Below are 24,796 nucleotides of genomic sequence, written 5' to 3'. Positions count from 1 at the left end.
AGTACAAAAATAAAACACAGTCAAATTCAAACATGATTACCTTTGAGGAGGCAAATTTTTCAGCAGAGCTTTTGTTCTAGATCACATTACATTGTAAAAATGGGTCTAATAAAAGAGCCCAGTGTTGTTTATCCTGTGGCTGTGAAGCCTTGTAACATTCGCTACTTGTAGCTTTTACAAAATTGCATTTGAATAAATATTGATGGAGGAAGACGGTTTTGCTATAATTGCAAAGAATGCTGGTTTAAGTGATGAGAAATGTTTAAAAATGTAATATTGAGAGAATTAAACAGCTGAAACAAATAAAAGTTGTAATAAAACGTCAGCAGTCCATAATTGCTGCTCTTTATAAGATGAATTATCATCAATTTGAAAGCTTATTATGTTTTTCCAGGTCAAGACAGATTTAATTTGGTGACAAGGGGGTGAAAATGTTGTTGCTCTTTTGGTCATCAAGATTGCATCTCCAGCAGTAACCAGAGAGTGTTTTATCATTATTGCTGTTCTTATTTTAATGAAATAAGAGCAGCAGAGGGTAACATTAACTGCCCTTTTCTGATTAGTGGAGAAGTTACTCTCATTTGATGGTGATGTTTTTCCTTTTGATGGAATGATTATGAATGTTATTATGATCGGAGGTGTTAACTGTCCCATAATGCACTGTGCCTCCCAGTACACTCCTTCATGATGGACTACGAGTTAAACCTTAAGAGCCCATTATGTGTGAACATTTACAGCCAAATGAAGGTGATTTCTGAGACGTGTTGCACGATACAGTTTTTATGAGTCTGTACAGGCTGCAGGCTGCATCTATTATGTTTTCAGTTTATGCATTTTAAAATCACATTTTTGGTTTGGAAGAATTTTTTTTTTCAATTTTCCACAATAATTACACACTTTATTATTGTTACTGAGTTTAAGTGTGTTTCCCAGTTCATCAGAGGGAAAACACAGAAAGGCACAGTCAGTATAAGCTCACATTAAAAACTACAAGCCACAAATTAGCCTCTGAAGCATATTCTGGGACTCTGGGAAGAAACCAGGAAAACATGGAAACTCCACACTAAAGGATTCTGCGACAAACCAGGAACCATTGAACAAATCTGCTAATCAATGCAACACCATATTATCGTGAATAAACACCTTCATTCTTACATTTATATTTTTCTTAATCACTGATTCTTTAAAATTTATTTTGAATAAACAGTAACAACTTAATCTCAGCTGCCTGGACTTAATGCATTATTTACTGTACATATATTTTCAAATAAAGGTTTGTATTGTCACAATTTCATTTTCAAAGAAGAATCTTTCTCAAAAACCCGCTCAATTCATTTTCAACCATTTCTGCAGTCTGTGAGCTAATTGTAGTGGTGAAATGAGGCGGCGCCCGCTCTGCTCTGTCAGGATCACTCACTGATTAAATTTCCAGGAGCGTCTTGCAAAAGGACCAAACTGCTTCTTGCATTTAGACAAAGTGCTCTTGTGAGGAGAAAGAAAGTCGGCGCATTGTGCAGAAGCAGACAAGCCAGTGCAGGAAAAAGCTGATGGATGGAAAGAAAGGAAGCGAAGGAGTGAAATGGTGAAGGCAGGGAGGTTTAAAGTAGAGGAAGCGGAGAAACTTAGCATGAGGTCTCCGAGATTTTCTGTTTATTCTTGTCGCACTTTTTTTGCTGTAACTGTCAGGAAGGAAATAGCTTGAGAGATGTGAAGAAGATGTGAAAATGGACAAAAACTAAATAAGAACGAGGGAAAATGGCAAAGCCTGTGAAAAGCTTGAGTCGTTTCAGAAAGCTGAAGCCATAATATCTTAAAATGCACATTGTATTCTCCACTTATTATCAGTATCCGTGAGCTGCAGGAGCACTGAGCATGAAATACAAAAACTGATGGCATCTCAGAGAATATGCAAACTGAATTTGTGTGTGTGTGTGTGTGTGTGTGTGTGTGTGTGTGTGTGTGTGTGTGTGTGTGTGTGTGTGTGTGTGTGTGTGTGTGTAGGTCTTTCCTAGTTGGCAGACATTGTCTCGTTGACCTTTATGCTTTTGTGCCTTCATGCAGGAGCTATCTCCATGCTGATCCTGCCTGCTGCAGAAAAACACTCACAGCATCTTTTTTCATATTTTCAGCTTGTTCTTTTTTTGATTTCTCATCCTTTTCTTCCATCTGCAGGGTCTGTCTCATTGCAGACGTCTCGTCGGGAAGTTTTTTCTGTTTGACTGCATCAACCAGCTGGTTGAGGTAGAACTGGTGGAAGTTTGGAAGACGATAAAAAAAAAGAAGAAAAGAGAAAATGCGGACAACTTTGAGTGGCTTAAAGTAACCAGAAGTTTAGTTTATTGTATCTTTCAAAACAACATAATACCAACAGTTTGGCCATAGAGAGACAGCAGCTCTGCAACTCTACAGCAACATCCAGAGTGACAGATTCATCAAATCTGCATTATTGCTAATAATAATCAGTCTCTGCCAAATGAAGCAGCATTGCGGTAATGCATCGTCTGTAAGGCGTTATTCCCAACACTGCTAATTACAGACCGCAATCTGAAATTGTCCTCATAATTAGCAGCGTCATTTTTGGACCCATCCCATTTGTGTATTGATCGAGGTGATTTTCTGGCAGCACCATGTCTGTCTGTGGGGGTGTAATGGATCTTAACACAATGGGTGGCTGCTCATAACGGCGCCGCACACTGGCGTGTCACTTCAAAAATCAGAGGGTACAGATTTGTCAATAGTTGTGTCCTGCTGCTTTCAGACGACTGTGGGGATTTAATGAGCCGACACTGTAACGCCGCCGCAGACAGCGGATTCCGTACGAGGCGCATATAGTGTCAGGTCGATGCCGACCGCTCTGCCGATTTCCCCCCATGAACACATTCATTTGAGCCCTAATTTGAATGCATTTATTGGCCGGGGAGTGATTAGCTGAAACGGCCTATTTACATTTACAGGGATATTGAGCCACAGCAGCGTTCGCTTCTCAGTGTACAACATCACCAACAGCTCCACGTTACGTCTGAATAAACCCGTTTCTTCCAGCTCAGCGTTCTTCATTCTTAACTCACAAAGCAAATTTCAGGATTCCGGGACGCCGAACCGACGAGTTCTTCTTGTACTTTTTTGTCGCACCGTCACAAAAATAGAAACCTTCATGTTAATCTCTGATGTGTCACACTTACACTCCTCAAATACTCCTTTCGCTTTCGGATGTCGCCCCCTTGTCTTTCCCCTCCTTTCATTTTTTTCCCTCCTTTCTCCATACAAGCCTCTTCTGTCTGGCGGCGGTGCTCTGTTGCATCTTTCTCTCTGTTCTCCTGTCGAGTCGTCCGTCCTCTTTCCAGCTGGAATCATGAGCTCCTCTCAGCTGCCTGCTTTCCTTCTCTCCTCTCCGTCACGTCTCGTTTGTCTGCCTGGAGTTCAGTCATTGTTCTGCTTCTCCCCTCTCAGGGTGAGGACCTTCCCCAAGGATTCGGCCTTGCTGGGCAGAGACACGGTTCGAGCCCTGATGTACTACGCCCTGAAGGTGTGGAGCGACATCGCGCCGCTGAACTTCCACGAGGTGGCGGGCAGCGACGCCGACATCCAGATCGACTTCACCAAGGCCGACCACAACGACGGCTACCCCTTCGACGGGCCGGGGGGGACGGTGGCGCACGCCTTCTTCCCCGGAGAGAGGTTCACAGCTGGAGACACGCACTTCGACGACGACGAGGCCTGGACCTTCAGATCTCCAGGTCAGGGAAAAGCTGCAGTTTGGAGAGTTTTTCTGTGTTTTTACAGTATTTAAAATCCATTTGGTGCCAGCAGCGCAGGATTAAACACCGTTTCTGTCCTCATAGAGGAATGGATTCACAAATCTTGAACACAATCAGCTTTAACACAGAAACTACTTCAGTAAATTCATCCATTAGTTTTCCATAAGAACTTATTCATAAATATTATTAAAGGTGTAATACAACATTTTGATTTCCGGGTGGATCACCTAAATAATTGGTGGGTCTGTTTGTCAATCATTCTGACGAGCTGCTTTCGTAAGGCGGTTCTACGTGCTTGCGCCCAATCAGCTTCTCCCTTTTGCGCATGCGCATTCAGAGTGTTTATGTAGCCGGTGAGCTTCTGAGCTAGTACTTACCGATGGCGAGTCTGACATAATGAAACTGTAGCTGTTTCGGAAAAAAAAAAGCTTTATTTATGAGCGAGGCGGATCGCAGAAACTGTACAGAGCCGTGCACGCCGGAGAAGAGGAGATTGCGCTTGTACACTTCCGCGTTTTCTGGGAGAAGCAGGAGAGCCAGGCGGACGGTCTGGCGCATGCGTGTTGTTCAAAAAGTGAGGAACAGACGTGGGGCTTCGTCTTTTCGAGAAAATGTTGTATTATACCTTTAAATTTGTAATCATATAAATTACTGTCATTGCCGATTTATCGTTTTCATCACTTTTAAGTAAATAGTTCCCGTATTGAACCAGATTCATGGATTTAAATAACATTTTTACTCAATTTATGAGATAATATTTAAATGTATTCCCTAATCAAACAAAATAAGCTTTTTATTAATTACTGTTACTTCCCAGCCTCTTGTTTACTACTGCTGCCTATATTAACAACTGACATTTAAATGCAGCAGGACGATAATTTAATTTCTCCCAAATGCCGGGCTCAACGATGATGACAAATACAACAAACTGAAGGTTTAAATGACAAAGTTTATAGTGTCTGTCATCATTATCACACTAGTGAACATTATGCCAATTAAAAATTGTTCATTTCTTTGAAGTAAAACCTCAAGAACATCATAAGTTTTCTGAGAAAAAAAAGACAGAATAGAGTTTGGAGTATTGTTAAGTTTCAGCTTCACTTTTCCTCAGTTGCTTTGAATAAACTCAGAAATGTCTCGCTGCTGCTTCTTTTACATTTTATACATATTTGACGGATGACAGGATGAACTTCAGATCCTACTTTGCTCTCCGGGCTGTAACTCGACATCTGATCGCTTTATTTGTCACATTGTACGATCACACCCGTCCACTGGAAGGGACCTGCGATAATTTCGGACTCCGCTCTCTCCTCTATATGAGTTGTTTTCAGAGTGTGAGGTGGGCCTCCTCTGGGACTAATTAGATTGATGAGCATAATTCATTGTAATTGTAAAGGAGATGAAAGTTTTAAACCAAGCAATTGTTCCTAATGAAGACAGAAATGTCATTTGTTCGATCATTTATCACTAAACTACAAATGATGGTTCATTATTTTGACTTTCTATTCTGTTGTAATTTTAATGAACTCCCTTATTATGGAAGCCATTATCAGAATGCTTTTCCACACCGATTATTACCTGTTTTACTGTATCGTTAAGCCGTTAATGCTGCCGTCAGCACGCAGGCCGAGACGCCTGCAGCCGGGGAGGGTTTGCTTCGAGCTGTGTGGGCTAATAGATTGCTTTATGCAATGTTCTCCTAAATGATCTGGCCAAATTTCTCTCATCAAACAGTTTTCAAAGCGCTTGATTACCCGCCGAGGGAGATCTATGAGTTTGAAATGAGGACATGGTGACAGCGCCGCTAAATGGAATTCAGTCAACTTTGCCAATCAAAAATAGATGAGCTTATATTAGAGATATCCGTCATTCTTCGACAGCTCTGGAGAAAAAAAAAAAACAAAACGTTGCTCTCTCGGCCATATTTCATTTCCTCGCTCATTCATGTATTCACGGTACAGTGAGATCAGATGAGATCAGTGAGATCAGTCACATCCAGAACCACCACTGTGTCACTTATTTGTGAATTCGTCGGCGTTTTCTTTCTCAGAATGTGGATAAATGATCAGATTCTTTAAAACGTTGCCTGTTTGGTCACTCAGCATCACCTCATTATCTGCTCACTGTACTTTGCTTTAAAGAAAAAAAGGAAAGAAAGGAAAGTGGAGAGGACTTGGCGAGTGGAGGAGGGTGGGGGAGTGTTACAGGTCCAGTCATCCAGATGGAATCAGCGGATGGAGCGATCTGGTCACTGAATGCATCATCAGGCAGGGACTGTCTCAGCACGGTCACACGAATGACAGCATAAATCATTAACTCTCCTTTTCTCTGACTGGCTTTCTTTATTCTTCCTTTCATCTGGATGACTGAACTCAAAATGACCTTCCTCTCTCCTCCGCTCACTCACCGCCTGCATTCATCCCTTCTTTTCCTGAGATGGATGGACGGAGAGGAGAGAAAGTGATGATGAGAGGAGAGGCGGAGACAAAGTGATAAATATTTGACTGGAGCGTTCTCACATTCTTCCAGAGTCGAGGAATAGCAGCTGTAAAGTTCAGCATTAGTTGTCAAATTTGACCTTGTAAATGGAAAGTTTTACACATATTTTCTGAATCAAAACTCAGAGAATGAGGGAGATTTGCTCAGTAGCACACGGTGGTGAAGTGGTCAGCACCGTCCACACACGGACATTCCTGGTCTGAGAATGTTTCTCTGTCTAAATCTTACATAATAAGCATGTCGGTGTTTTTGCATGTTTTCCTGGATTTTCACTGAGCACACCAGGGCTTCTAAACATAAACATGAGGCATGAGGCCCAGAACTAGCCTGCAAGTTTCTGCATTGCTGCCAAACTAACCACAAAATTTCAAAGAAAACTGATGTTTTCTTTTTTAAGCAAAATTCTTAAAAATAGCGGTGATGCTGCCATGAAAGTTACTGCAGCTCTCTCAATGCCAGCGAACAAGATTCACAGTCCTGCTGTCAGGGAGATTTTCTATAAACATAAATAATGCAACAGCTATTGAACAAGACTTTTGGGAATTTCATTTAGCACAAGAAGGTATCATTAAAATTTAGTTTCATGTTGACAATGTAGTCAACAATGTTTCAATAAGAATTTGTTTGGTTTTGTGATAATCTGAACATTTTCATCATGTGCATTCTGCGCCACAATCAAACTGTTTGGCCTTTAAATTTAGAGGTTATTATGGTATTAGTTTACTGGTCTGGGTGAAACTGACTCCTGAACTGAAAAGTTTGATATCCTCAGAATACACAGTCTGAAAACATCCAGTGAGGTTAACTGAGGTTAATTTTTGTCTCTAGAATTACCTGTGACGATGAATAAGGATATTTTTCTATATGTTCATCATATTGGATGCTCAGTTTATGTCCTGCTGCAGGGAAAATGGAAGGATATTTTCTCACTCCTGTAGTCAGTGTGTGGAAAAACAACGAACAGTTCATCAGAAGTCTGACTGTGGATGTAATATTTAGAGACTGTAATTTCTGAAGGATCTGAGCCGCTGTGTCTGTGTGACAGTTCATGGATAGTATGCTGGAGTATCTGTTGTTTAGCTCGACCGAACACGTCTCATGTAAACTCTGAGACTTCTACAAGCAGCTTGATGCAAAATAAATAAATGAATCTACTAATTTAGCCTTGGCAAAAACTATACTGAGCAAACAGAGTGCACACATGTGAGCCACACATTCCTGCACTCTGAACCTTAAAATAGCTTGAAAACATTGCTTCATTGACTTGAGATGGTGTTCCTCTCCCGGTCAGTCGTGCGTTTGCTTTCTGGAGACAGTAATGCATCATCAGTGAGGCTGACCACATCTTATTTCAACACCAACACACTCATCAGTGCACAAATGTGCACCGATCTGTCTGCTGTTTGAACAGGGTGGGCGGTGATGTGAGAATCTGAACTGATACTAGCATTGTACTTACTGGAGTAAATATATTTATATGGCTTAAAAGAAAGTCCCCAGCCTTTAGATTCAATAGTTTTTATGCCTCGCTGCTTTCGCATTAATCTTCTACACTTCTTTACCCCATTCAGGGTCACAACGGTACATTATACCCTGGACAAGTCACCAGTCCATCACAGGGCAAAGCCAAAAAGAAAGAAGCATTTGCACTGACAGTAGCTACAAAAAGCAAAAATCAGCTTGAAGGATGGAGATTTGTGGAGAAAATCCAGACCTGACAGTCTTCACACCTTTGCACTTGTAACTAATCGCTTTGGGGAGACGCTGTGCTGGTTGAATTGTTAGTTTTGTTTCAGGCACAAACAGCTTCAGTGCTGTAAACGTGCTGCTGGTTGCAGCTCTGTGTTTTCCATGAAGTCCGCCATCACTTATCAGCTTTTGTGGTTAAATTTGATCTTGAGTTGAAAAATTTATACTCAAACGCAGATAACAGACATCAGGTAATCTATTGTTGGCTTCTGTTCCAGTTTTTGTTCCGTAAAATATATTAGAAAAAAAAAAACTTTGATTCTTATAATTATATCTGGAGCCTGTGGGCTACTGACGTCTTTGTTGAGTTTTTTGTGTTACTATAGGACTGAAAATTAGCAGGGCAACAGTAATGGTTACCGCCTCGCTGTATTGCCTCCATCTGCTATAAAGTCCCCAAAGCCAAAAATGAAAGAATGCCAGAAGTTTGTGATCTGTAAGGACACTATTACTCCTCTCCTAATTCCAGGCGCCACCTCTTTCCTTCCGGGAGAAACACAACTCCACAACTTGGCAGTCAATACTTTCCTCCACCTCCTTCTCTTTTCAGCCTCTTCAGATCAAATGTTTCCTGAATGAAAAATGAATTCAAGACACAATCAGATATGAAAAACTTTTTAAAGACAAACAAAAACCAGGAGAGATGTGAACACAGTGCTGACAGTATGAGTGATCTTCTGAGTGGAGACAGTGGCAGCCGGTGTGTTTCAGGGTTGTGTGTAGATTTTGTTGTTCAGTGCATCGTGGACATGACACACCCATATGTTATGTTATCTTGGATCATTATGAAAAATGAATGTTTTGTCTGTGTTTTTTTTTTCAGTATCCAAGCACTTTTCCTCATCATGCAGTCTTTAAAAGTTATTTGTCACAATTAGGTTTTTCTTTTTTCTCTAAAATGTCGAGACAGGAGTCGTATTTCTGCTTTAAAACAGCATCTTAAGTCATTTCTGTTACATTTGTATGTAAGAAAGGCCACTTTTAAATGTGTTTTTGTTGTTCTTGTTTAGTCTTTTCTTATTTGGGATCATGCTGATGTGATGTGTATTCCTCCTTAACATTATTGTATAAAAACTGACTGATTTAAACCAGTAACAATCCAACAGTGCGACATATCAACGAGGTAAACTAGACCTAACTTAATCTTTTTGTTGTGTGTCCACATTGTTGGTTATGGTTAGAATTCAAGTGGTTTGGTTTCTGAAAAGAAATTTAAAAGGCTGCATTTTCCATTAATGTGACTGATGAGGGTCAAACAGCAGCAGCAGGACGACAGTAATTATCAGAGCCACGAGCTCTCTGCAGCTGGTTTATACAGAAATTGTGTTAAGCCTCTGTTTTTGAGTCCAACTGAAAGTAAACATCCACATTAAATGTTGTTTTGCTATCTGCATAAGGAATCTTCAATTAGCCTTAAAAGCAAAGCCAAACAATGAAGGTTATTGTTTTTTTTTTTTGTTTGTTTGTTTTTTAGCTAGATGTTCCAGAGTTTTGTTTTCATTGAAGTGAGCAGTGACTTTGGAACTATTAGAATATCATGACGCTGATACAGACCTTGTAATTTGTGTCTATCTCCATCATAGAGTTGGTGTTGTGTGCATTGCTTTGTTTAATAGAGTCCGTCTATGAGGAAGAGAAACCAGGCGACAAACTCTCTAAGAAGTAACGTCTTATTTTTCCACAACTGATCACACCATATTCGGTCAAATCACAGCCTGCAAATGAACCACATACTTTAAAATCAAGCTTCAAGCCTTCATGGCTGATTTTATGTCAAAATCGATAATTAGCTGAGTGCAATCCTAACAATATTAAAACATACAAAACTTCTTTATGGCACTTAAATGAATAAAGTTAATATATTCCCATTACCTAAAACTGCTGTAATTATTCATAATATGAAGCCCCCATAATAACTACTAAAATCAAAGTGCTTTTGAAGTGAATTATTCTTGAAATGTTTCATTAATGTTGCTTTATATAAGCAGTATTAAGTGTCTTTATGTTTTATTGGCCATTAGGAGCTGAATGTTATGAACTGCTTTTGCTCTTATGGTTCAGATACTGTAAAGTTTGGCCCGACTGGATCAGCTTGTCTCTGTTACTTAGCTGTTGGCACACACACACACACACACACACACACACACACACACACACACACACACACACACACAATCTTTGGTAGATTAGCAGCAAACAGTTTTCGGAGCCACTGGCATATTTCACAATACACTTTCAAAGCATTTGTATATAAATGTCAGACAGAACTGCACACACTCCAGTTTGACATTTCTTTCACTGTGGGGAAGTTGGAGATGTCTGTGTGTGTGTGTGTGTGTGTGTGTGTGTGTGTGTGTGTGTGTGTGTGTGTGTGTGTGTGTGTGTGTGTGTGTGTGTGTGTGTGTGTGTGAGAGAGAGAGAGAGAGAGAGAGGGAGAGAGAGGGAGAGGGAGAGGGAGAGGTGCTGGAAAACCTCTCCTTTTAACCAGCTGTATCACATTTCATGGAGAATTTGGGTCATAATTGGATTTTTTTCTTTTTTACTTACATCGGTTTATCTTTTAATCCCAAGATGAGCTAATCAAAACATCCATGGAATAAATGTCGTTATTAGTGAGAATGCAGCAACAAAATTATCACTTTTTGTATCTTTGAGCTCTGAATCACAGATGAAGCAGATTTGTGGTCCACACTGGTTCAGTTTGTTGTTTTCCTGCTTGTCGCTCCCTGATATCTGGTTATCACACTTATGCTCTACTAAACGCTCGACACAAGAAAAGGCTGTGGAAGGATTCAGCAGCAGTTTGATCTCAGCCTGAAGGATGGAGGCAGCGGTGTGTGTGTGAGTGTGTGTGAGTCTGTCTAACCCAGCTGGTGAGTGTGTGATGAGGCCAGGACCTGTGTGGATCTCGCTCCTTTGTTTTCTGGCTGTCGGGGCCGTGAACCATATGCTGGAGGACAGCAGCTCAATCTGCTCCAATCAGACCCCCCACCGAGCCGCGGCGGCGGGACAGGCAGGACCGCGGTGTGGCGCGACCACAGCGTGTGTTCTGACACAGAAGTGAGTGGCGGAGCCGACAACAGCTGCGTAGACGTGGCTCCGGTTAATGGGGGTCAGAGGTCAGAGGTGTGGCCACGTCCACAAAACACACACTCTTCATTTCTTCTGCCTGCATCGTAACACTTTACAGTCATTAAACTGCAGAATATTGACTTTGTTCTGCAAAGCTCACAGTAAAATGATGTTGATAAACCAGCAATTAATAATTCAGGGTTTTAACCAGCGTGTTAGTCCAGTTAAACGGCCCTCAGTGTGGCGACAAAGTGAAAGTATGGATAGATTCCTCAGATCTTCAAGGATATTTCTTTCCTCCTCAGTGATGAATCCCCTCAAGGGTGAAATCTGCACTTAGTGTATCAAACTTTTTGATCTGTAAAGCAAGCAGATTGCTATTTTTAACCGTTAAGGCTTGGTAAAAGAAAGCTGCTCTGAATGTGCCTTTTTAATCAGCTCCCTGAAGAAAGCCACAGTCCTGCTAAAATCCTCTCCTGTTCTGCAGCTTTGGGATGAAGCTCCGCTCACCTCTGGATTTCAGTGCTTTGTTTGGCTGTTAAGTTTGTCTTCTCTGCCGTGCTGGAGCGTAGAGGCAGGAGAGGGGGAAAAAAATAACGGTAATTAAGCAGCTCTTAATTCTTCACGTCACACTCTGGCAGCCTCCCCTTGCTGCTCTCTCTCGCAGCGTCGTCAGCCGGTCTCTGAGGATCTGCCTCACCGAACGTCAGTTTCCACACGTCTGCATATCCGGCTGCTTGTAAAACAGCAGCAGGCTCTGTTTCCTCAAAGTGATCCGATTTGTAAACTGTTGTTCTGAGCAACTTTTTTCACGAGCGTGGTTAATCCCATGAGAGGACGTGAGGTCGGCCCAGGAGGTGGAACCTCTGTGAGTGTAGGTGCTTCAGCAGATTGTTGGGTTTTGTAATCGTCTTTAGGAAATATGAACCTTATCAAGATCAAGTCCGAGCATGAGTATTTGCCTCTGCTAATTGTCTTACCCCATCTCCCGGTGGTAGTTCTCAACAGGAGTCTGAATCCCGGGTCCGTTAAGGTCATCTCCTAATATATACGATGATGCTGAGTTCTGGAAATCAGGCAACACATTTAGCTGAGCGACTCGCCCCCGCTGCGTGGATTGATGCTCCACCGTCCATTAGAGTCGCGAGAGGCGGAGTCACAATGAGATCAAATAAGTGGAGGTCTGGAAGTGCTGCTTCTGCTTTGACAGGCGGCATATTGCATCTATTAATTATCACTCAGCCAGCAATCTGCTTATACACACTGATTAGCCAGACGGAAATAAAAGCATCATTAAGCAGGTGAATTTTTCATGACATTCAATGTGTGTGTGTGTGTGTGTGTGTGTGTGTGTGTGTGTGTGTGTGTGTGTGTGTGTGTGTGTGTGTGTGTGTGTGTTAATGGCATAACTTAATGCTTTCATTGGGGAGAGATCAAAACATTTCATAAAACATCACTTTATATTAGGGGTGTCCTCAGATAGTCGACGATTCGACAATGGGCCATTTTCACAGCTCCACTACTTCCTGAAATTAACTGTGCACATTCATTTCCTGTCTTGCATTATTGGCCAAAATGATTAATCCAGGTGTGTCTTGTTGCAGCAGTCTAAACCAGACACACCTGGATTAATCAGTTTGGCCAATAATGTAAGGCAGGAAATGAATGTGCACAGCTATTTTCAGGAAGTAGTGAAGCTGTGAAAATACCCCATTCGTTCGAAGGGGCCTGATTCGACTGCCAATCACGCAGTTGAAGCATCGAAAAAATGTGATTATTAAACGAGGACCATTCCATTACAGCTGTATGGGGGTGCTGAATGACTGATTTTACATAGAATTGCTTGGTTTTTTTCCCCAAATAATCATGATGTAAAGCCTATTTGATATACATGTTAGCCTATCAAATATACTGTGGAAAAATTTACTTAACTTGTAGTTTTATTCAATATTCTATCTATTTAGTGTCTGTGAATCAACCACCATGGTGAGTGGCACAATCCCATTTTGTGCAGAGCTCCGTCACAGAGCAGCATCTCGGTGGTGATTTGGCTTAACTTTAAAAGTCTTACAATGTCGGAAAAAAACAGAACTTCAGACCAAGTCAAAAATGATCCAAAAAAAGTCCAATGCAAATTGTGTCCTTTCATATCACTTCACAACAACATGGCTTTCCACATTAAACGGGTAAGTAGCCAGATAATTGGGCTATTAAAAGACGGTTCTGTTACTCAATTCTCATTTTTAATGCTGACTTTTATTTCGTTTAATTGTAATATTTTAGGTTATTATTATATTATTATTTTTATTTATCTAAAAGGCTAATTCTATTTAATTCAGTGTTTGTTTTTGCATGGATGTTGCGCTGCGAAACGGACCGACACAGTGCAATTAAGCCTTTCATTTAATTTGAGCAGATAATGTGAGAAACTGTTTAGCCAAAAAATATGAGCTTATCTGTAGAGATTATAGATACAAATAAATAACATGCTTTAGCCCGTTTGTTAGAAGTGGGTTCGGTTCTGGTCATTTGAACTATATTTCATTTGTTTGATGTTTAGAGTTACCGACACTTTGTTCCAGTCTGTGTTTCAGTGTGTAGGAAAAAAAATAAGTGTTGTTTTACCTGCCTGCGCTGTTGTTTTTTTTTTTTTTTTTTTTTAATTATTTGTATTTTTTATTATTATTAGTGCAATCAGGGCCGGCTGTGGGTATAGGCGCCCCGACGCTCCGTGTGCTGTGTGAGCACCGCTCTGCATTGTGCTGCGCTGCTCCGACTCCCCGTGTAGGCACGCTCTGCAGCCCCCCCCCTTGATACTTGTTCATGTTATTGTGCATAATTTGATTTTTCAAGTATTTATTCTAGTTTTCTTTGTTCTAGCCAGTATTTACTTTCTTTAACCTCATCAGAACAGCTTTGGTTGTTCATCAAAATGGAATTAGGGAGGTTGTGTCGCAGCATTGTGTGGCTTACCTCAGGCTACGGAGGGATGTGCTGCACAACACCAGAAGAAGTCCTCGTCTGACTCTCTGTTCTCGTCCTGGAATGGACAGACAGGTGATTTTTTTTCCGTCCCTCTCACTTCACCTCCGTGCGACCTGAACTCGGACTAACCAGGTTACAGAAGATGTAAGACGGGACGGACGGATGGGTCAGTGGGTCGATGCACAACAGATGTAAAAAGACAGAACTTATGAGAAAAGAAGAGAGATGAGAGGTGACTTGACCACAGAAACATGACAAACATCGAATGTGGCGTCTGTGAAAAGAAGAGCTGGTTGGAAAATGTCTGAGAGACAACCACAGACCACTGAAGACATTTCATATCCACTGCCTTGCTTCAGAGCAATACTAGTAGTTGTTTTAAGGAAGGTGAAGCGACGGGACGTCGGTTATAAAAATACACCCAGCTCAGGGTTGATGTGTTTTATTAGATCAAAGACAAACTTTCACAGAAGTGCAAAAATATATTGAGGTGAAGTTTGACTTCGGTCAGAACTGTTGCTTTTTCAACTCTCCACAATTTTCATATTTTGCGAAACATTCATTTCCCCAAAATGTTGAAATCCTGCTTGATGAAGATTTGCCAACTTGTGTTGAGATTGTTGAAGAGACTCTGTTCAGGTTATGGGATCACAGACGGACTTTCTCTTTGTCTTTGTGAGTTTTGTTGGTCAATGAAAGAAAGAGAAATGTGTGACTGTGCTCTCACAGCCTCTTGAAGAATATGGGAAGAAAGCTGAATCACTGAGAGACATAAATCTCTCGATGCTGCAAAATGCTTTTACTGTTTATTTTCCAGAGGATTATTGGGAGAGCAATTAACAGTTTTGTCTTTAAAGGCCGTCTTTACGTTACGTCACGTCTCAACTGTGTCCTCATTTTCATGCCTCGGCTCCTCCAGACTGATGCTGTCTGTAACGGAGCAGACAATAACAAATTACAGGTACAAAGCCAAATAGAAAACAGGGGAGGGAGAAAAATCACGGCAGGAAAACAGCAACAGGATGAGAATCCAGAGGTGATAAACAAACCACAAAATCCACAAACAGCTTCTCATAACAGACGAGCAGATAAACAAACCTTATCCTCACATGTGAATACATTTATATTTGGTTTGCTCTTCCAATGAGATCAAGTCAATAAGAAGTGAGACGGAGCAGCTTCATATGAAAACTAAACCCACTCAAAAAGTGTTTTTTTTTTTTTTTTTTTTTTTTTCCCCCCCCCCAAACAAAGTCAAACTTCACAAAGTACTGAAATCACTTATTTTCATTTTTGTTTGTGGCAAAAAAGAAACCCTGATGTCTCCTTGAATACTGGATGAAATATAAAACAGAACACAGAGTTTTTGTTGCTGAATTTTATTGAGTAGGACAGAAGAAAACTCAAGAGATAAGGGAGGGAAAGACTGAACCCTTTATTAAGAGTTTGGTGTTCGTATTCATATTTCTTCATGATTTTCCCAAATTAGACACCCTCAGTATATTACAGTCATAGAATACATGATTAAATTCCATTCTGGAACACTGAGTGCTATTACTACTGCTGTTTGTTAAAGATTGTTGCAATTTGTGAAAATGCAGACATTTACATTTATTTATATTCATGTACACTTTCCTACACGCTATGCACATGTTATTTACTCTCATAGCAGTAGAAACTCGACTGCATCTTATACTGTTGCTTTGAAAAGTTTCAGTCTCTGCATATAACTGGTAAGAAGAAATAGTGAATTTGCTCAGATGCACCGGAAATTGTTTCCAATTTTGTTCAGTCAAACTCTTTCCTACATTTTTTACATATAAATGTCATTTATTTGTCTTTTTTCAGACTGACCATTTTGATTGAACCTTCTTTATTCATTTTACCATCATCTACAGTCAGAAAAATCTCTGACTCATGTCTGATGCTCAAATCAAGCACATATGATGTTAAAAGCTGCAGATGTAATGGTGGACCAGAGCATTGCAGGGATTCCCTTCAGATTTGAAGAAATAGCCCCCAGGCTCCCTCCCTCCACCTTAGGCATAGCTGCGCCCCCACATTTTACCCAAGTAGTGAAGAAAGGAGCCATTACATCAGGCTATGTTTCAAACTTGTGTAATATTTTCAGACTGAGTGAGATCTGATACCACCAGCACCGAGTCCTCATCAAGGTTTAACCTGCAGTCCTGCAGGCTGTGTACAACATGAAGAGAACTGCAGAGTGTGTGTTTTGAGGCTTTGTTATAAAGGATTAGAGGAAGAACCAAGTTGCAGCATATTCTCAGGAACAGGGAGAATTTACAGGCTTCACCTAATAAATCACAAATAATTATTTAATGAAAATCCACATAAACAAAGTCAACAACACCCTATTTATATTTACATACAGGCTGGGTGAAGAGAAGGAGATATAGGATTAAATAAGCTTTGGTCTTTCCTCCTTTCAGATATGATTAATATTTGTGTGGTATGAGTGGGTGAATATACACAATGGTTGTAGGGATATTGCTACATTTATACATGAGAACCATGTAGAATATATGTACGTATATATGTACATTTATTATGGTCTACGCATATGTCTCATCTAATTCTCATCTGAGTGAAGCACTTATTAAGCAAGAAAACAAACATATGATCATCAATAAAGAATTAACAAAAAGTCACCTGTATTGATCTTTCTTATATATATTCATAAGAAATATACACTACTAAACCGGTTCTATTCATCATTTTTGTGGACAGAATTTCTTGGTACAGCCAGGGGTGGGAGGGGGTCCAGTTTGATAGCCACAGGATTTTGTCTCCGCTTTATGCAGATGACGTTGTCCTGTTGGCTTCATCGAACCCAGACCTGCAGCATGCACTGGGGCGGTTTGCAGCCGAGTGTGAAACAATGGGGATGAGGATCAGCACCTCCAAATCCGAGGCCGTGATCCTCCACCGGAAGAAGGTGGTCTGTCCTCTTCAAGTTAGCGGAGAGACCTTGCCCCAAGTGGAGGAGTTCAAGTATCTTGGGGTTTTGTTCATGAGTGGGGGAGGGATGGAGCGTGAGATTGACAGGCGGATCGGTGCAGCGTCTGCAGTGATGCGGTCGTTGTATCGGTCTGTTGGTGTGAAGAAGGAGCTGAGTCGAAAGCAAAGACTCTCGATTTACCAGTCAATACGTTCCCACCCTCACCTGTGGTCATGAACTTTGGGTCATGACCAAAAGGACAAGATCCCGGATACAAGCGGCTGAAATGATCTTCCTTTGACAGAGACATCTGGGCATCCCTACTTTGATTGCTGCCCCCGCGACCCGGTCCCAGATAAGTGGTAGAAAATGGGTGGATGGATGGATAAACTACTGAACACTTAATCTACTTTAATGACACTCATTACCATAAACAAGAATAGGACGGTAATACTTTATTCACCCATGGGGGAAATTATTCTAACTTCTAACATTTTTCTAAAATGTTATAAATGAGAGTAACAGTCTGATTATTTTATCAGACGTCTTCACATTATTTCCATTGCAGCATTAAATTTTCTCCATTTTGTTGCTTTTTGTTTTTGTTGTGATGGGACGTGATGACACTGATGTTCAATGTAACCTTCAGGGACATTGAGGAGCAGACTTTTTGTGGGTTGTTGGCTCTGGTTGCTGGTTGCTGATTTTTTTCCCTCCTTTTGTCTGATTTTCTCCTGCGTGGCTCAAACCAGTCAGCATTATGTACGTCATGGTGGACTGGCTGTTGGCTGTGAGCCACCGCCGCCATCGACGTCCTGAATGACCTCAGCTGTTGCGTGAAGTGCATCTCCTGCTGAGTCTTTTTAGAGGATCCAGTTATAAATGAGAATTCTTCTCCCATGCTGACTTGTGTCATTTGGATTTGGGAGTCTTGGGAATATGTCATAGTATGCCTTGCTGTATTGATTTGGTCTGTTTATTTTCTTCCTCTTATCACAGATTTGTTATGTTGTGCTGTATCAGACCATATTGCATATTTAGTAATCGCATTATTGACAGGATGGGAGACGGCAGCATCAGATCTTCAAATGAGGCACATAATAACAAGTGTTGTTTTGAAATAAACAAATTAAATTAGTTTCTTGGCACAGATCTGTTATTAACATATAAATACACCTTCAAATGTGGACATTAGAAGGTGTATTTATTGTGTAAATGTGGACATTTTAAAATAAATACAATGATCATCATGATTGTGCTTTTTTCCCATTTTTTAATCATACAAAATGAGAGCATACCCCCAACTACAGAACAAAACATGAAAGCGTGTTTTTTTTTCATAAATCATCAACTGTTAGTCAGCAGTGATTTTGCATTTGCTCGACATCATACATGAATAAAAAACAAACCGTACACATTTATACTGTGTCTCTATTATGCTTTTGAACTGTAAGAACTGTTGTTATCAAAGATTCCAAAATTAATCACAAATGCTTTAATTACTGTAATATGAATGACAAAATGTGTGTTTTATTGCTTTTATTTTGAAAGTACCCACAAAGAAATGTCACACACAGAATGACCCCCAACCTCAGACTTGAACCAGGGATCTTCTCACTTTGAGTGCTGACCACTACGCCGTCATGTGACCCACCGACCGGCCCATACCTGCTTATTTGCATCCTGTAATACCAACTTCCTCCACAAGTTGGTGTAAAACATTCGTTTCGTCTGTGGATACTTTTGGCATCAACCAGGAATTCAGGCTCTCGACTAAAGTGTGTCATTTATGACTTTATAACTCGATCTGATAAATCAAAGGTTTGTGATTAGCTGAACATGAGACATTACCCGCAGCCGTGTGAGCCAGATAACTTTGATTCTCTGTTTCTGACGATGTTCCACCACACTCATCCTCACTGCATCGTCCATAAACATGTAGCCCTGAAGGCGAACCTCGGGGCATCCAGGAGGGGCTCTGATGTTCTGTAGCCAGGCTTTTAATAGATCTTCTATGAGTCCTCTGATTGAAAATTTTGAGGATGGGAGGATTTGAAGTCGGGTTTTGAGGTCTTGTGAATGAAACTCTTTAATTTCTATTCTGGGTGATGAAAACTTTTGGGAAGATAAAAAGCTGCTTAAAGGGTCAGTGGTGATTCTGAAAGAACAAAGACTGAACCCTGAAGAACTGGACCGTCTGCAGAGCTGCACAAATGTCTGCTCTGTCCCTCTATCTGTCTCTGCCTCACCAAATGAATCCAGTTAATTCACACAATTCTCTGTGCTCCGACTTTGTCCACAGGCATTATGTCTATTCTATCAGCTTCAAGTGAACCTAAACATGATGATCCGGCACATCCTCTGCTCTGAGCCGCTGCTCTCTCTCTCTCCAGCCTTCCTTTTGTTCACCTGTACCATGTGCTCCTGTAGATTAGAGCTGGCATTTGCTTCCTGAACACCTCAGGTGGATACTGTAAGCGCGGGTCCGTGCACGGTGCCGAGGCCAACCTGAGGTTAACGGAACGCAGACTTGAGTCGAGCCACCAAGGAACTCTTAAACTAGCTTGGCTCGACACGCTCGCTCTCAATGTTTTTGCAAATGGAAATCTCCAAGCTCCAGGTTTTTGTCTTGCTTCACAGAGTCAGACAAGGAGTTTTGGAGGCTTTTTCTTTTCATGTTCCGGCTGAACATGGAGAGGAAGTGCTTTAATAGCCTACAGCCTCTTCAGGTGTCTTTCCACACTCAGATTTTGATTGGTGGCTCAGGGACTCCGGCGGTATTACCACAGTTATCTACACCACACACCTTGCAGCACCCAGAGCCCCGCGAGCCGTCCGCCACGCCTCTTAATTTCCCACCACAAGCAGACAAGCTAAGAAACACCTGAACAGGGCCGAAAGGTCACAGCGGTGACTTTCTGCCTGGGCCCCCCGAAAAGTTCCTCTACTAAAAAGTCACACAGAATCCATGTCTATAATTGAAAATGAGCTAAACTCATCCGACCAATGACACAGAGGCATTTGTCATGAAGGGATAAGGCAGTTTACCCAAAACACATCAAGCAGGCCTGCATCTGTAGAAAGGGAAGAACTTTTATACAGTTTGGCTCAACCAGAATATTGTAACGATTCTGCCTCATTGATAAAACTGGAATACACAGCTGTATTCACTGAGTCTGTCTGTTTTTTGGACTATTGATTGATCACAATGTTTCATCAAGCTCAGGGTCACTGGGCCCTGAGAAAATTAACTAACATTCAGCAACAAGCTGGTTACATCATGGAACAGATCGCCAGTCCAATACCGGGCAAACTCGGGCATTAACAGAAACGTAGACTAGTTGACAAGTCGACTTCCGTTGCACAAGTCGACGTAAATTTGGACGAGTCGAAAAGTCGTTGGTTTTTCTTTCTCTCACCTGATCACCCGACAGCACGCAAGTCTCCATCCAGCGGGTGTGGATGCGCTCATCTTTCTTCAGGAAAACATGCAGCGCAAGCCAGTAGGATTACTAAACTGATTGTGATCTAAGGATATTACAACAATAAGAATTATTTTTTACCCTTTATCTTTAGAGGCTGGTGAGTTCTATTTTCTTTTTTTTTTTATTGCAGGCTGAAGTTGGTTTCTCATTGATGCCTATTTGTGTTTCTGAAGTATTTCATTTCCATTTATTTCTCTTTGAAAACTATTTTCTAGGTAATGTTCTGTGAACCATGCAAGCCAGACCAGTATTGAATTATAATTCTGACAACCATTGGGTTTTGATTACTTTATTTATTTGAGACACGTTGCACGTTGGTTTCTGATTGGTGCCTATATGCGGTTCTGAAGTATAATTTCCATGTATTTCACGTTAAAACTGTTGTCTAACCAATGTTCTGTGAACCATGCAAGCAAGACCAATATTGAATTATAATTTTGGCAGCCATTGGTTTTGATTATTTTGATATTTATTTCATTAAGACAACACACGCTTTTTTTTTTTTTTTTCCCAAAACATGATGCAGACATGCGGTGTGCGTCTTGGCTGCAGCTGCTTTAAGTGTAAAAGAAAACTCACGGTGTTAGCCTTTGTTTTGTTCGGGTTAAAATGTACATGGCTACGTTGCAGTGAACTTTAATGCAAGTTGCTCATTGCTGGACAGCTGTGTGTCCATGTTGTCCCCCCCTGTCAATGTGATGACGTCATCACGACTTGTCGACTCGACCTCGACTTTATTGACAGATAAGTTGACTTGAAAAAAACTGAAGTCGTTAATGCCCTAGGGCAAACAATGCAAAAAGAAAACACGTTCCTCGACATCAACTGTCACGCCCTGTGCCCCTGCACCCATGTGGGGGCGCTCGGGTCCTGTTTTGTGTTGGTCTGCCCTCATGTTCTCCTGCCTGGTCACCTGCCTGCTCCTCTTGTTCTCCCATCTGGTCTGTCTCGTTATCTCCCTAATGTGCTGCACCTGTCCTGCCCCCCTATTTAAGTCCTGCTCTCCTGGTGTGTCTTGTCGGCTCCTTGTGGGTCTGTCTGCGTGCGTCCGTGTCCCTGCCTGCACCTCAGCTCCGTTTTGCCTTTTGTTCCTGTGTTCCTGAGTTTTTTTGGAAATAAAAGACCCTTTCCAACTGTGCCTGCTGCCTGCGCCTGGGTCCTTCCACCTCGCACCCATGACATCAACATTCAAATTAGAGACACTAATTCACTCAGAATGCCCACAAAAAATCAGTGCATCCTCAGGGAGACCATGCACACTCGACTCAGAAGACACAGTGTAACATAGAAGACTGACCTCCCCCATGGAGAAGTATTGATATATTTTTGCAATGATATAACCTATGAATTGTTAAAAAAAACACAATTTAAGAAAAAGCAATATTCTTTAACGCTCATAATGTCCTTCCGACTGCTTCACACCCAGTGTCCTCTGGGATCAAGATCAAAGGCAAGCAAAAAGTAGTTATGTTTCAGTTCTGCGTTACACCTTTCGTCTTTCTCCAGTCACACCTATTACTACCAATTTCTTATTTTGAAATTTACAGTCAATAGTTATTGTTCAGTGAAAATTTAAAAAAAAAAAACAACAACAAAAAAAACCAAAAAAAAAACAAGCGTTAAATTATTTGGAGTAATTACACTCTGGCCCATTTCACACGGTGGTCCATGATGCACAGTGGTCTTTTTCCTACAGCTTTGCTCAAGTCAATTAAATTCAGCTTTATTTATATATCGCCAGGTACAACGCAGTCATTTCTCAGCACTTTATAGAGAAAAATCCAACTTTGAGCCTTTGCAGAACCAGGATCAGATGTGGCGTCTTTCTGCTATTCTGTTGTAGTGATGGGAGAAGACAGACAGATCAATCAAAGGCAATGTTTGTCTAAAACATGCATGAGCACTTTGAACCAGGGTTATCGGTGTAAATGTGAGTCAGTTCCACTGTATCCATGAATAAGCCTTCCATTAAACCTGTTCAAACTGTGGCAGTCATTTCAACTGTAATGACAAATGTACATTTACTTTATATTCCTTCTAATTTGCTCATGAAATCTTGTTAGTTGAATGTGTGTTTATAATATTTTATAATGCAGATGACACTCAGCTCTACCTATCCTCCACTACCAACGGTTAATCCTGTTTGTATTTGTTCCACTTTGAATTTACACTGAAGCTTTTCCAGCATTTAAATTTATCTATATCACACTTAAAATTAGGTGTAACAATGTGTTTTGATAAAAATATTTATAGTTTTACTCTTACCATGTTTCTTAAAACAATAAGACACTCGGCACCTATAGCTCCACCTGGCAGAGGAATTTCCCCCCTCCAGCCACTGATCATGTTCTGATTCCCAGATCCAGAATGTGGTCCAGATCTTTTCCAAATTTTAGTCACTTCCTCTTTTGCATTTTATCCGGTAGTCTGCCATATAAAATTATTTACCATACATGGCAAATAGTTTGCCATACAAAATCTGTCAAGTATTTGAGAAATACAAAGCCAAGAGAACATTTATATTAAGTAGCAGAGGTAAAATATAAAGCAATAATATCATATGTTGACACAAGGAATCAACCTGACCCCAACTGTTTTCCTACTGGTTCTCTCCTTTCTTGAGGTTCACACCCCAGGGAGAAACTCCCCCACAATTTGAAAACCACTCATCTAATAATGTCCATTGCTTTTCTGTTTCTTTTGTATTCCTCTATTTTATTCAAAAATTTTATTTCTTTTCCACCACACAGTCCTCTCCTAGCTTTTGTTTTGCTTCCCAATTATCATCTTCATCTTCATCTCTTCCAGACTCTCACGGGATGGATCTGTTCGCGGTGGCGGTCCATGAGTTCGGCCACGCCATCGGTCTGGTCCACACGTCGGCCATCGAGTCCATCATGAGGCCGTACTACCAGGGTCCCGTGGGAGACCCTCTGAAGTATGATCTACCCTACGAGGACAAAGTCCGCGTCTGGCAGCTTTACGGTACGAGAGCCCATGTGGCCATCTGAAGTGTGTGTGTGGAATTTTAAAGAGGGGTGAAGACGAAGTAAATTGGTTCCTTTATTGAAACTGCCTGAGGGGTTTGGATCACAACACACACACACAAAAATTGTATTTGATTAGCACTGATGATGCTGTAAAACCAAATAAAATGTCAGGTAACAAAGAGAAGCTCCTCAGCAACATGAAAGCAACAGCATGTATGAAACTAATGAGAATTCACTGTTTTATGTCACGCTGTTGGCATTACTCTGTCATATCTGCTGGTGCTCTGTGCAAATGTTTGTCATTAGTATTATCCAATTACATTCACATTATTTAAACTATGCAGCGCACGCTGGCTAAACTGGCGCTTCATCCAAGGTTCCACAATAGCAACTGGATGTCAAGCACACTTCAGCCCCCTTTTGATGTCTGATCAATGCCGCTTAATGGTCCATAATTTACTGAAACCTCCTCTGCTGACCATGACTCATGATCCTCTGCTGTGATTATTATGTGTGTGTCTCTTGGCACAGCGGTGAAACACCCATTTGTTAGCGGCGGCTCGGGAGGGGTATTATACTGATACCTCCTTTTTCCCAGAGGTAGCAATTGATGAGCTCTGTAGAGCAAGGTTATTGATTTAATGAAGACATGGACGGAGTTAATTGGACCTGGTTATGCATGTGACTTTATCACGCCTTTCCCTGACGGTGAAAGTGGTGGTATGAAGCGGGAGACAGGAGATGATTAGCATGAAGGAGAGAGGGAAGTCCAGGAATAAATGATGAGGTGATGAGTTCTGAATCAAAGCAAATGAAGTCAGAGATGAGACAGACTTAAAGGAGGAGAAGATGCTGAAAAATATTCACTACTGAGTTGGAAAAGGGAATAAATAAGTCGGAGTAGATTTGTTTGTTGTGCCTTTCATTGAGTCTTGTGGGACTTTTCTTTTTCATTTGATCTGTTCTGTCTCAGGTGTCAGAGACTCAGTGTCCCACACAAACCAACCAGGCAGCTCCTCTCAGACAGCTGAGCCCCCCGTCCTGCTGGACCTTCCTGAGAACAGGTCCAACATCCTGTAAGTACAATTTACAGACCTTTCCTGTCTTTCTCATGAATAATGTCCTCCTCATGAAATATAATTGTGTGTTCTAGTATCATTCACTACAATAGTTATGAAATTGAGCAACGATCAGAAGTGGTAATAAGAACAAAGTACAGTTATCACCTTTCTGGGTCTGGTCACTCAATTTGAAGTAGTGAGGTTCCAACAACAAGAACGTCTTGTTGCATTAGGCTCT

At 41.1% G+C, this 24,796-nt stretch overlaps 1 protein-coding gene across 1 annotated transcript in view; it reads left to right on the top strand.

The window, feature by feature from the left end:
* LOC115383439 (matrix metalloproteinase-17-like) overlaps nt 1-24,796 on the top strand; it is an 89,890-nt gene that overhangs the window by 49,725 nt on the left and 15,369 nt on the right. The window contains exons 4-6 of the mRNA XM_030085621.1: nt 3,451-3,737; nt 23,316-23,492; nt 24,471-24,573. Coding sequence (XP_029941481.1) covers nt 3,451-3,737; nt 23,316-23,492; nt 24,471-24,573 — 567 coding nt within the window. The remainder of the gene's footprint in view (nt 1-3,450; nt 3,738-23,315; nt 23,493-24,470; nt 24,574-24,796) is intronic.

This window comes from Salarias fasciatus (assembly GCF_902148845.1).
Source record: "Salarias fasciatus chromosome 7 unlocalized genomic scaffold, fSalaFa1.1 super_scaffold_4, whole genome shotgun sequence".
NCBI lineage: Eukaryota > Metazoa > Chordata > Actinopteri > Blenniiformes > Blenniidae > Salarias > Salarias fasciatus.
The sequence above is the reverse complement of the archived record's forward strand: the minus strand, read 5'-3'. Positions and strand labels throughout refer to the sequence as shown.